This window comes from Rhinolophus ferrumequinum, chromosome 11, assembly GCF_004115265.2.
Source record: "Rhinolophus ferrumequinum isolate MPI-CBG mRhiFer1 chromosome 11, mRhiFer1_v1.p, whole genome shotgun sequence".
Lineage (NCBI taxonomy): Eukaryota > Metazoa > Chordata > Mammalia > Chiroptera > Rhinolophidae > Rhinolophus > Rhinolophus ferrumequinum.
Window position 1 is genome coordinate 50143958 of NC_046294.1, and position 13202 is coordinate 50157159.

Here is a 13202-nt window from a genome sequence, read left to right on the forward strand (position 1 = left end):
GCAGAAGTTCCTGGAAGAGGAAGTCTGCAGTGGGTCCTAATAGCGGGATGGCTCTCACTGGGTCAGGGGAAAACACTCAAGGACGGGGCAAAAGCAAAGTGACCTCCTGAAATTGAAGCAACCAAGCCCCAGAGGTGCAGCAGCCCCAGAGGCACAGGTAAAAGCCTCTTTAGAACAGCGTGGGCCCCTCCATCAGCCAGCACCCCTTCCTGAGAGGAGGGCCACCTGCCCTCTGAGACAGCCCCATGTACCAGGAGGCCCGCGATGTAAGTGAAGGCGGCGGCTGTCGTCATGAGGATGGGCACCGACCAGTCACTCCAGTAACCCATGCGGTTATAGAGGTACCTGCAGGAGGAGAAGGGGCCGGGCTCAGACCTCCGCCTGCCGGGAACCAGGATGGAAGTTCCCTTGGGCCGGGCCCAGGGACCTGCCCACTCCCTGAGGATAGCACTGTGCCCCTGGTCATCAGTCAGGCCTGTTCAGGGCTCGTGGTGGGCACCTGGGCATGCCAAGGGCACAAAGAAGAAGACAAATCCCCACAGACACGACAATCCCACTGCGCAGACCATGGCCGATGCTTCCTCCAGGGGGCTTCCGCCCTATGTTTGTCCATTTGTACAAACAGCAAAGTTGGGAGCTGCTGCCTACGGCGTAGTGGGCAGAGTTTGGGCTGGGGAGGGAGGTGCACGCAGATTCGAATCCCCACTCGAGGAGGTGGGGACCCTGTGCAGGTGACAGTTCTAAGATGCCACGTATTGTGACATTCATCTCCATTTCAATATTAAAATGTGAAAAATAAGGGGTTTTAGAATTAATAAAATGCCCTTCACAGGGTTTCCTGAGGACAGGGAGGCGCACCTGACAAGTACTCAATTCTCTTCTTATACCAACACAAGCATTTACTGCCATCAGTAAAAGTCCCAAGGAAACGTGATCTGTTTAACAGCTGCGTGGTCTTCTATTGAATTAATGTACCATATGTAGCCAATCTCCTACTAATAGCAATTAATTGTTTCCAATTATTCACTATTATAAATTAACACCAAGAAAGAAAAATGTGCACGTATCTTTCTGTATTAGTAATTATTTCCTTAGGATACACTCCTAACAAATAGAACTATAGGACCAGAGGGAATGAACTTTTAAAGGCGCCTGATAGATACTGCTTAGTTGCTCTCCAGAGAGATTGAATCACCACAACCTCCCTGTACAACTGGGGAAACTGAGGCTCAGAGAAGGCAGCAACTTGCTCAGGGTCATCAGAGAATCTGAGCTGGTGCCAGCTGGGCAGTTTCAGGACTGCTGCCATTTTGAGCCTTGGCAGAGGGCCAGGGGCGGGGGGACAGCAGGAGGACACTGTGGGGCATCTGCCCTCCTCTGTGCCCTTCCCTGGCCCCCACCCTCAGATTCCAGGGGAAACTCTATCGCCGGGAAGATCACTGAGTGTACTCTTCTTACTGTACAGTTGGGGAAACTGAGGCCCAGAGAGGGGTAGTTCCTGGTAACTGCTCCTGAAAGATGTTTGGGCTCCACTTGTTTCTCACTTTTGCAAAGGAGCCCTCCTGGACAGTGGCAGCCCAGATGGCCCCGTCCTGGCTCTTGGCCTCCGGCCCTGACCACATGGGTCACTCACATCTTCTCACTACGCGAACGATCCCCAGAGACTCTGGACACCGTGAGGGCTGGGCCAGGCTCTCCTGAATCCCAGCACTGACTGCAAGAAACTGAGGTGACAGGCTGAGGGAGCTGCAGTGTTCAGGCCATGCCTAAGTCCCAGGCAGGCCTTCCTTCTGCAGTCTTCCCGACAGAGCCAGCACCCATCCTCTGCTTGAGCCACCCAGCAACAGGGAGCTCACTCTCTGGAGAGTGGGATGGCTCTGTGGGCAGCATGATAGTCAGTCAGGCTTAAGTCCCTGTCCTAGAATTGTCTGCATTTCGCTGTGTGACTTTGGAAAGGCCACTTGACCTCTCTGAGCGTTGGTCTCCTCAGACTGTCCTCAGTACGTCTTTTTGGTACTAACTGGTTGTGTGGCCACAGGTGAGTCCTGCCCCTCTCTGAGCCTTAGTTTCCCCATCTGTACATGACAGGGGTGGACCCACTGATCTTCCAGGCAGCAGACCTCCAGTTTGGCAGAACTAGCCAGGGCTGCCATGGAGGGCTAGCTAGCAAGGAATGTTCCTGTACACCCACAACAGTGCCGGGGCTGTGGATACCTGCAAGGATGAATAATTGATTTACGGCATTTAATAAAGACCAGAGGCCACCTCTGGGACTCAGCGGGGGCTCAGGCTCATCTGCCAGGCTGCCGTGGGACAGCAGCATGTCCTTTACTCTCTCACGAATAACAGAGGCACAGCCCAGGGCCATGCAGCGGGGAGTGGACACCTGACTCCATGAGCGGAATCTCCGGATCGTCACAGAATCCTAGAACCATGGCCCACCAGCACCCACCCCAAAGTCCTAGGACTCCCCAAGTCCAACATCATGGCCCCCTTGCAGGCCGGCCTCCCCGGAAGCAGCCCCCAGGCTTACGTCGAGCTTGCAGCCCTCTCCAGTGCATCATCTCCTTTCATCCTCAGGAAGGCCTGAGGAGGTGGGAGGCACCCTATTTTACAGAAGAGGACACGGAGGCTCGGAGAGAACCGGAGACTGGCTCCCAGTCCCACTGAGCTGAAGTTCTGACCAAAGGAAGACAGCACTGAATGGGGAGTGAGGGCGTCTGGCTTCTGAGCCCCAGCTCTGCCCCCAGTTGACTGTGTGTCTTTGGGCCTTAGTTTCTACACTTGTCAATGGAAGAGTTCCCACGAGAATTCCAGGTCCTTCACCCCCTCCCATGGCCTTTCACTATTTGACAAAGGCAGGCAGTGGAGGTGGGGGTGAGATAGAAACAAGTGCTCTCCTGTATGGGCATCGCACTCCGATGGCCCTGCCCTCGGACCTGGGGCTGGTGCTCCCAGAACCATAGCTTCTGCCAGCCCTGCCCAAGGCCCCGGTCAGAGAGTTTGGGGGCCTGGGGTCCAGGACCATGTCCTCTGCTGAGGCCCTGGGTTCTCTGGGACTTGGGGTCCTTGAGTACCAAGTGGGCCCCTGCTGAGCCCCCGGCTGAGCCCTGTCCCACCCAGCCTTCCATTCCTATTTTCCAGGACAGCAGCCCCACGAAGGAGTCCCCTGCTCTTCCCAGCTGGCCTCAGCTCCTGCTAGGCTTTGTCCTTCCCACGGCCACAGAGAGCGAGCGGGTGGCAGAGCTCTGAGGGCCAGCCTGGGAGAGAGGCCTGTGTCGTGCCCACCACTCCCCCACTCACCAGTTGAATTCGTCGTAGTCATTGCGGACTTGCCACCAGAAGTAGAGCCAGCTGAGTGTGAGGCCAAAGGTGACGGTGAGGAGCAGGAACCAGAGGCGTTCCCACTGGAAGAGCAGAGCAGAGAGGGGTCATGGGGGGTCAGGGGCCGGCCTTCCAGGCCACCTCGCACCCACATGTGCCCGTTTCTCCCCCTTTGTAGCCAAACCTGCCTGGCAGGCATTGCTGCCCTCTCCATACTGGTGGGGGCATCTGCGGCTCAGAGAGGGGCAGTGATCTGTCCAACATCACACAGTCACAAAATGATGGGGAGTTAGGAGCAGGGTCAGGGGCCCATCCCAGAGCTGGGCCCTTTCCGCTGCAGCCTGAGGCCTTTGCAGTGTGTGCCAGTCTCCTCATTCTGGCGATGGTCCCGGGAGCAAAGGCCACGTCTGCCCTGAGCTTTCCACTGGCAGAGTGATCAGCAGTCTGTGAGGTCACATCCCTCACCTGCTTCCCTCTGTACACAGGCTACAAAGCAGGTATTGTTCTTACCCACCTCCATCCAGTGCTGCTGATAAAAATACTGAGGCCCAGAGAGGCAAAGCAACTTGCCCAAGTTACACAGCATGTTAGGATTAAATACCCCACCCCACCCCCGTATTTGAGGAAATACACTAGCCCCTCAAGAAGAGGCCAGACCACCCGTCTGTCTCTTGCAGAGGTGGAGGTGGGGGCATCTGACCCTCTATGGCTGCTTCCCAAAGGGCCGGCTTAGAGGTCTGCAGGCGCTTCCGCTGAGCCCTTGGGTTTATCCTTGCTTTCATCCGCCCCCTTATCTCAGAAGCACAACAAGCTTGGACATCCTGCTCTCTGGGAAAACTGCTGAAATCATCAGAACAAACCAACAGCCCTTAAAGGGAAGTCAGTGCAGGAGAGAAGCAAGACCACCTTCCCTTGAGGGGCTGGAGGCCTTGGAGCAGCCAGGCATCTCTCACGTGGGCACACTGCCCAGGAGGCTCCTTGCCGGGCTCCCTGGAGTTCACCTCCACCCACACAGGATAGCCAGCTCCGAGCTACAGTTCTAACCCCAATTTACCATCTTGATGGCGCCTCACTGCTTAGCCAAGCAGGGGATGCCCCCTCATCCCTCCAGCTTCATATCCCTGACCAGTTCCTTCACTCTGGAAGGGCCACTACCCCCGGGGTCTGGTCACCTAACATTCCCATTCATCTTTCAAGTCAGCACAAATGTCACCTCCTCTGTGAAGCCTTCCTGGACTGCGCTCCTGCCACCCACGCACCCTCCTTGGTGCTCCCACAGCATCAGTGTCCCTGTCTGTAAACTCACACTCTGTACACTGTGAACCGCTCACATGACCATGTCTCCCAGACGACAGCCCTGCATCCCCGTGGGTTCCGTAAGGACTGCCCCCATCTACTCCCTTAGCATTACGGCTGTGAAAAGAGGAGGAAGAGTTCCCTCACTGCCCAGGATACCTCCACCCTACGCTGCCAAGAAGACCACAGTGGAGTGGTTACGCGTAGTGTCTGGAGCCAGACTCTCTGTCCACAACTTACTAGCTGTAGAACCTCGGGCACTGCAAGCTGATGTAAACTCTCTGTGCCTCAGTTTCCCCCTCTGTGAAATGAGGACAATAATAGTACTGATCCATGGGTCTGGTGTGAGAATTAAATGACATAATACAAGCCAAGTGCTCAGAACCATGCCTGGCAAGCAGTCAGCATTCTATCAGCATATCTGTAAGTATGTTCCAGCCTCCCCCAGCATGCAGGAAAGACCCTCAAACTCTGATGAATCATGATTGCATACACTGAGCACTGCTCTGGACGTAGCCCTGGGAAGGAGGGCTCGAGCTTGGGTGACAATTAAGCAGCTTCCTCTACTCACTGTTATGTGAGAAGCCAGGCCACCTTGCTTGGCCCCACTTTGTACATAAACAGACATGAAGGTGACAACACTCTGAAACTGTCTTTCCGGCAGGTGGAGGGGGCTGGCTTCTCAGAGAGTAGGCCACTGGCGTCTGCCCCACCCAGACACAGAATGGCATAAGCCCCAGCTCTAGGCCCAGCCTTGCTCAGGAATGCAGGGCAAGCCACGTGCACTCCAGGAGCAACGGATCCCTGGCAGCCACCAGCCAGAGAATGGCTGGGATTGTCTGGGGGAGCAGAGAAGGGCCACAGTTCAGTCCCGCTTCCTGTGGCTGGGTCACGGGACCCTGGCGCCAAAGGGGCTGGCCTACATTACCATGTCTGAGCCAGCACCCCCACCCTGGCTGGTCTAGCATTCCGCCCCCCTACTCACTTTAGTCCTTCTAAGAGTCCCTCTTTCTGCCTCCAATTCTTATTTGCTCACAAATAAGAATTCATTTGCCCCTATTTCCTGCAGAGTGCAGCTGGTGGGTCTCAGGCCAGCTTAAACATCTGGGTCTTGCAAGACTGATCCACCTCTTCTCATGTCATGCTCCAGCCCAAGAGTCCCCCTGGCCTGAGCCCAGGCCCACCTCTGCCCCACACATGTACTTCTACATGCCATGCACCAGATCACCCACAGTCTCCCAGACAGGAGCTTTCAAGCCCCAGGCCTTTGCACAAGCCATATCCTCACATCTAGAAAGCAACCTGGTCCACGGGCAAACCCCTTCCTCCCTGAGGCCTTCCTTATGCCCACAGGGAGAGCTCCTGTGCCCCATGTCTGTAGGGCAGACACCCTGTAGTTCTACAACGGTCTCTCTGTCAGTCTCCCTGCTATACTGTAAGCTCCTTGAAGAGCTGGGTGGTCTGCATATTCCCAGGGTTGGCTGGGAACTTAAGAAAGATTCGATAATGAAACAGTCAGTGAGGAAATACCCTTTCTCCTACCCCCACATGAGTACGCACACCCAGGAGAGGTTTCACTGGGGGCTCACCACCCAACACCCACACAGGAGCACTGAGTCTTCTGTGGACCTCGAGCTGGCAGCGGCGAGCAGCCCTCTATCCAGAGATGGCTCTACCTCAGCAGGGACAAGGCCACTGAGCCTCTGGCCAGTACACAAGGCTCTGCGGGGGCCTGGGCGAGGGGTGAGCCTCGGCCTGTGACGGGTCTGTCCCAGGCAAGCAGCTTGGAGATGGACAGGTGGTGGCACCAGGGCACTGGGATAGGGGTAGTGTCACAGGTGTTGGGAGATGTCCTGTGGCGGGGTGCGATGTAGGAGCCAGGGGCAACTCTGGCAGGTAGCCAGGAAGACTGCAGGTGTCAGGAGGGCCCACAGCAGACGGGGGTCTTGTGCACTAAGAACCACTGCCCTCCCTTGGCTGGATACTGAGAATAGGGCAGGAATGAGGGGCTACCCTGCCCTGGCCCTGGGAACCAGCCAGGGTGACAAGATTAGAAGTGACAAGTGAGTGAGGCACCCAGGGCATGGCAAGATGAAGGCAGGGCCTAAGCCATAAGGAAGTAGAAACCCCATTATCAGAACTGGGAACGAGCTGGAGTTGGAGGCCACCTAGGGATGACAGTCCTGGGAGCTGCAAGCCGGAGGCTCCTTGGCCACAGGGAACCCATTGACGGGGATGAAGAGGCCCCGACGCAGTGGGGAGGGAGACAGCGGGTGACTCTAAGAACAATCAGAGGAAAAAACTGAATGGCGGGGGCTGGAAGGGGGGAGGGGAGGCAGGGACCTGCGGGAGGAAGTGGCCCGGAGAGCGGCTCCACTGACAGAGAGGCTCCAAATGGCACTAAGGGTCCTTGTCAGGGCGCGTTACAGGAGGGGCCTGAGCCTGCTCCGCCATTACCCAGCCAGCCTGGCCCTGCTCCCAGGGGACCTGGCTCAGGAGTCAGGAGAGGTCCGGTGGGCCCACTGGCCCTCTGTCACCTCTCACATTCCCTGGGGGATTTATTCATGGGTGTTTACCCCCGGCTGAGAGCAGATGAAGACACTGAGCCTCAGAGAAGGGCCACCATGCACAGCTGAGCAAGTTGTGGACCCCAATACTAAAAAGTGCCACTCATATTCACCATCAGTCTGCACGTGTCATGACGATTTTCCAGCAGATGTTGGTCGAGAGTCCTGGGGAAGGGGTGCCTTTTGCTAACCTGCACAAAGGCTCAATCTGGGTGAGTAGAGGTGACTCAGCGGTTGAGCAATGTATCCAAAGTGACCAAGTGGAGGAGGAGTGGAGGTGGGATTGAACCCAGATGTCTTGACAGGAGGCCGTCTCTGCACAGTTCTCCCCAAAGCCCACCCTTGCCCACTGGGACCCATACGGCCACCCCAGGCCCAGCTCAGCTTGCAGGGATTCCCCTCTCTCTGGGTCCAGCCACCCCACCCCCCCAAGGCCAAACCTCTCTCTCCTTTGTGGAAGCCCTCTCATTGCTCCAGCACCCAAAGATTGCCTTTCCCTGACTGCTTCTGCACAGACTCTTGAGACCCGCCAGTTTGACCCTCAACCACATTCTGAATTGTAGAGATGGAGAGAGCCCAGGCTCAAGAGACAGACAGACCTGGCTCTGCTATTTGGGCAAGTTATTCAGCCCCTCTGAGCCTCAGTTTCCTCACCTATAAAATGGGATTAATAACCCCTACCTTGGAGGGTTGATATTAAATGAGGCGACGTATGCCAAGTGGCACACAGCAGGAGCATAATAAGGAACAGCTCACTGGGCTGTGAACTCCTTCAGGGCACATGGTGGTGCTCAGATATGGTGTGAGGTACAGAAGGTGTGAATGTGACCGTCTCTTAGGGAGGCTTTAGGGTGACCAGTGGACAAGGCCATCATCCAGTCCAGACTTAACTTCAGGCTGAGCCTGGGAGCCCCAGGGAACCAAGGGAAGGTGCTCCTGTGACACCCCAGCTTCCTTCAGAGCCTTGTAGCTGCTTGGGAGCAGGACAGAGGGCAGGCAGGTTGTAAGCTGGTGGGTGGAGTAAGCACGAGGAGGGGCTCCAAGCAGCTGGGGAGGGGACACCCTGGCCAAGGATGGGCTAGGATGCTCCCTCAACTGCTCCACGGGTGGCTGACAGCATCCCAGAGGCCCCAGACCCAGAGGCTACGAGCATTCAGCTCCACACCCTCTGCCTCATCTCCTCCCGTTCTTGCCCCCACCCTCTACGAAGACGAGCCCCTCCACCCTGTGCCCAGCAAGTGTGCCAGTTTCCCCAAGGCTGCTGCTTTCCTCACTGTCTCATGCTGATCGTACGTCTTCTCACCCTTCTGCGCCTCTTTCCCACCCACTCCGGAGCCTTCTGTATTCAGAGAGAAACGTGTGCGGCAAGAGCTTCTCAGCAGCTGGGGCTCACTCAGTCACCCAGACGGCTGCAGCCATACACCCAGGACCTACACAGGAAGCGCGGGCACAGGTCCTGCTGCTGCTGTTGCTGCCTCAGACTGTGGCCCCAGACACTGCTCCCACTGCTGGGGACCCCACAGGGTCTGAACACCTCCCCTCGGTCCCCACACAGAACCTGCATCGGGACAGCACCTGAGTAGCAGCCACCTCCCTGGCCTTGGCACCAGCACAGACTTCAGATTCACAGAGTCGCACAGCCAAAGCTGTCTGGCTGGACTCCTGTTTCCTGTCTGTCACCCCTGGGGAAAAAACTGCCTCTGCAGCCTCCAGGGCAGGAGTTCACCCTGTTTCTGCTCCCACAGCTCCAGGGATGGGCACTCCCCCTCTGGATGCTGCCTGCTCCTCCTTTGGACCAAAGGTTGTAAGACAGCAGCCAGATAGGGGCAGGCTGCATGTGGGAGTGCAGCAACAGTGGGTTTGAGTCCCAGAGTGACCACCTACTGAATGTATCTTCTGTGAGTGCCAGCATCCTGCTCTGTAAAATGGGGGCAGCAGTGTTGGCGTCCCGCGCAGACCAGGACCTACAAAGGGTCTGGCGACTGGAGGGCAGGAGGACTTATTTCCCTTTCCTCTGCCCCTCCCCGAGGAGGATCTGAAATCTGCCTCCTTGACCGCCACTCTTCAGCTGGTTCTCTCATACCACACAGAACAAGTCCCACAAAAGGGCAAGAAATATTGGAGTCAAATGACCAGGACGGCCCTTCTCCCCACTAGCCGCGTGGCTGTGGGCCAATCAAGACCTCAAGCCTCAGCTTCCTCTGTTCACGGGGATGACATCACTTCTACCTCACGGGCAGGCTGCCAGGCCCGAATCAGATTACAGATGGAAGCTGTGAGTCGCCAAATCCACGATCGTTCCTGTAATTATCATCTCGCGTCTGACAGACCTTTAATTATGTGAAGACAGTGATCAAGGCTTCCCCTGCCCCCTGCTCCACATCAAAATTTTCTGGCTGCTGAGGACGGCCAGTAGACGGCCCACTCTTGGCCCAGGGTGGGTGCCACGGTCAACGGAGGCAGAGGTCAGGTCTGGCTCTGCAGGAGCCGGCGTGGATGGAGGAAGAAGACCCTGGCGTGGCAGCCACCCCTCTCATCTCACAGCCCTGCAGCGCTGGCTATGGAGGCCAGAGCCCGACGTGAGCGCTTCACAGAGCTGGGGCGGACTCCTAAGAGCCCTCTACTTGCCCCAGTTCATCTCATCCTCTCTAAGCTCTGCAAGGCAGGCAGGATAGTTGGAGGAAACCAGAGCTCACAGAGGAGAGGTGACTGGCCCAAGGTCATAAAGGGCAAACATAATGGTGGAGCCAGAATTCATACCTCGCTCTGGGTGTCTCCAGTGCCCAACTGTGCCAAATCAACAAAGAGCAGGACGTGTAATTATCCTTGTGTGACACAGGAAATAGGCTCAGGAGGCCTTGCCCAAGGTCACACAGCAAGACACAGGCTGTGCCAAGGAGGCATCCCTGGCTTTCAGATTTAGAAAAGATTTCAGAGATCATCTTGCCTCGTCCTCGAAAGTTCCAATTAAGAAATGGAGAAACTGAGACCCAAAGAAGGGGACTGGCGTGGAAGCATGGACTTGTACAGGACTTGTACATGGTAAACTGGTACAGAAATGACAGAGAACCCAACAGAGGCTGTTGGGACATCTGGACCTCCATTTGGTAAAACGTATCATTAGACCCCTACCTCACACCCCCTACCAAGCCAATGCCAGCGTCTCCCCGCCACACCACTTTCTTCCAGGCATTCTACACATGTGTGCTGACCCTGGGATACAAATCAGGCCTGGACTCCTCTCTGAGCAACCCTCACAGATGACTGACCAGCCAACAGGCAGCTCCGTTCCTAGGAGCAAGTGTGACAAACAGGAATGTTTGGGCTGCTTAGAGCACACCGCTGGTTACGGGAGGACGGAAAGTCTAGAGGGCTTCCAGGAAGAGGGGATGTCTGCAACAGAGCTGAACGAAATGGGCTTGCTGGGGTGACAAGGTTAGGGAGCCTTGATTCAGGCAGAGGGAGGGAACGGAAGGTGCAAAGGCGCAGAGCCAGGAAGGTTTTGTTTAGGGGACCTGGCTTCTTTTCTTCTGGGCTTATAAGGGCTTTCTCTATGTAAGACTGCTAACTTTCATGTATAGTGTATAGTGTTTCTTATTTTATCATTTGACTTTCATTTTACTTATCATGCTTTTTGTATAAAAATTTAAATTTTCCTGCAGTCAAATCTATCTTTTCCTTTATAGGTTTTGCCTTTGGTATCATGTTTAGGAATGCGGCCCAAGGTTATATATCTGACTCATATTTTATACTGGTAATTTCCCGGCTTCCTTGTTTACATTTAAATCTCTAACCCATCTATCTGGTATATCCACCTGTCTAGAGCTCCAAATGGATGTCTACGTGTGTGGAGAGAGGATGGAAAGTCTTATTACTAAAGCATTAAGATTAGAATTTCTTTTACTTTACGTCTTCCCAAGTTGTTTGAATTTTCTCAACAAATGTGTGCTTCCTAAATAGAAAAGAAGTTTAAGAATAGGAAAAAAAAGCAACACATTTTAATCCATCTGGGATTTATTTTGGTTTGAGGTAAGAGGCAGGGATCTAATTTTACTTTCACCAAATGGATCCTTCGGCTGTGCCTACACCGCTTTTGATATTTGCAGTAACTCCCACGTGCGTTTAGTACACAGCACATTCTCAGATGTGTGGGGATTGTTTCTAGGTTGTCTGGTCTGCCCGGAGGCAGCCCTCTCCCCACGTGACGACTCTGCCTGGCACGGCCCCTTTCGTCTGGCTAAGCTCTGGCCCGAGACACCCCTGTGGTCTTGGCTCTGTTTCGAGGTCCCTGAGTCTAACTGTGCCCTCAGTGCCACACAGCCCTGCAGAGAATGGAGTGTGAAATTGAGGGGTACCTGACAGGTCTGCCCACCTGTGGGCCAGATCTCAGGCACCCAGTTCCTCCAATCCCCAACCTGTTTCACCCTCATCAAGTTCCAAATGGGAGGGCTGTTGCACAGAAAAAGCCTAGGAAATGTCAGCTGGGAAGGGTGCAGGGCGCTCCTGGCAGGGAAGGATAGGCAGGTCCCAGCAGGAATTACTTTGGCCCTGACACGGGAGATTTGGGGGAGGGGTGGTATGAGGAGCTTTGAGATGTATGACAGCATTAGGGCTGAGCAGGCAAAGGGATTAGATCCCCACCCCAGCCAGCTCCTGACAGCCTCAGAGGCTGGATTTATTTTTCTGGGCTCCAGAGAGCAGGGCACTTAGGTGTCTGTCTGCCCTTCTTCTGCTGGGGGGCAGTCAGAGCCACCATTAGGCAGGAGAATGGAAGCAGGCCCAGCCTGGGACACCCCGTCTCTCCACCCATCCTGTGGGTGGCTCCGGCCCTCAGGAAGACCTGAGCAAGGTGCTGGAGGCCCTTTAGGAGGATTACCCCAGAGCTCCTCAGAGGGCCCTGCCAAGGCCACAGGGCGGTGTGGGGCACAGCCCCTGCTGATCCCCCACCAAGCTGTGCCATCGACACTACCCAAGCAGCTGCTCAAGGTGGCCACGAGTGTCATGAACGAGGCTTAGCCGCTTCCCCTGGAGCATGAATGGCCATGCCAGGTACCCTCAGCAACATTGAGAGGGGAGCTGGGTGGGGTGTGGGGGTTTCTGAAGACCAGAGATGGCCTGCTTTTATTGCAGAGATAAATCCTCAGCTTTCTGCGCAGCAGCAAATCCGGGCTCTGCCAGCCTCTCCTCTCTCTCTCATAGATGCAATATCATCTCCCGTTTTCTCATCCTCTTAGCCACCCTGTAAGGTTTAAAGGATAAAATGGGGTGTTATCATCCCCATTTCAGAAGTGGGAAAACTGAAGCTCAGAGGGCACCTCTCTGACATGTTGGGCCCCTTTTCCCCAAAGCACCAGAGATGGGAACAAGCCATCCCGTTGCAAGTCTGTAGGGAGGACCATTTCCCCCCAAGGTTGGAGCGGTGGTCCCTCTGGTATAGGACATGAGGCATGTTGCTATCCCTTATCTAGCTGGACCCTTGGGGCATGGATTTGTACCTCCATCTAACCCACGAGCAAGCTGAGGCCCAGAGAGGGTCTGGCAGTGCCTAAGGTCACACACTAAATCACTGGAGGAGGCAGGGTAGAGTTCGGACTGCAGCTCCCCCAGCCAGGAACGACTGAGTGCTTCTGGCTGACTCCAGTTAAACCCAGGAGCCCATCCCAAAGGCTGCTTCATCCAGGGAGCCCACCTTGATTCCAAGTGGGCATCCACCTTTGCCTGCCCCACATCTCTGTCACAGGCATACATGGTGTTGATAGAACAGGGAGGTAGGGAGCCAGCCGGGAATCCTTCTGCCCACTGGCAGAGCCCCACCCCAGCTCCAAGGATAGCCTGGGAGGTCCTGCAGCTGAATCAGCACCCTGCCCTGCCAGCCTCAGCCAGGAGCAGGGAATCCGGCATGCACCTGCACTCACCTAACTCCTGAGACCTCACTGGGGTCCTGCTCTACACACGACTGGCAACATGGCAGGCACGTGCCCTAACTGCTTCCTCACTCGCTCTTCAGCTCACCAC

The 13202-nt window shown here is 55.5% G+C and overlaps 1 protein-coding gene across 10 annotated transcripts in view; it reads right to left on the reverse strand.

Moving 5' to 3' along the window:
* Positions 1–13202, reverse strand: part of GDPD5 (glycerophosphodiester phosphodiesterase domain containing 5) — an 89616-nt gene that overhangs the window by 24121 nt on the left and 52293 nt on the right. For all 10 annotated transcript variants that reach the window (XM_033120469.1, XM_033120468.1, XM_033120467.1 and 7 more), the window contains 2 exons: positions 3304–3407; positions 252–345 (listed from right to left, as the gene is read on the reverse strand). In XM_033120469.1, the coding sequence (XP_032976360.1) occupies positions 252–345; positions 3304–3407 (198 nt within the window). The remainder of the gene's footprint in view (positions 1–251; positions 346–3303; positions 3408–13202) is intronic.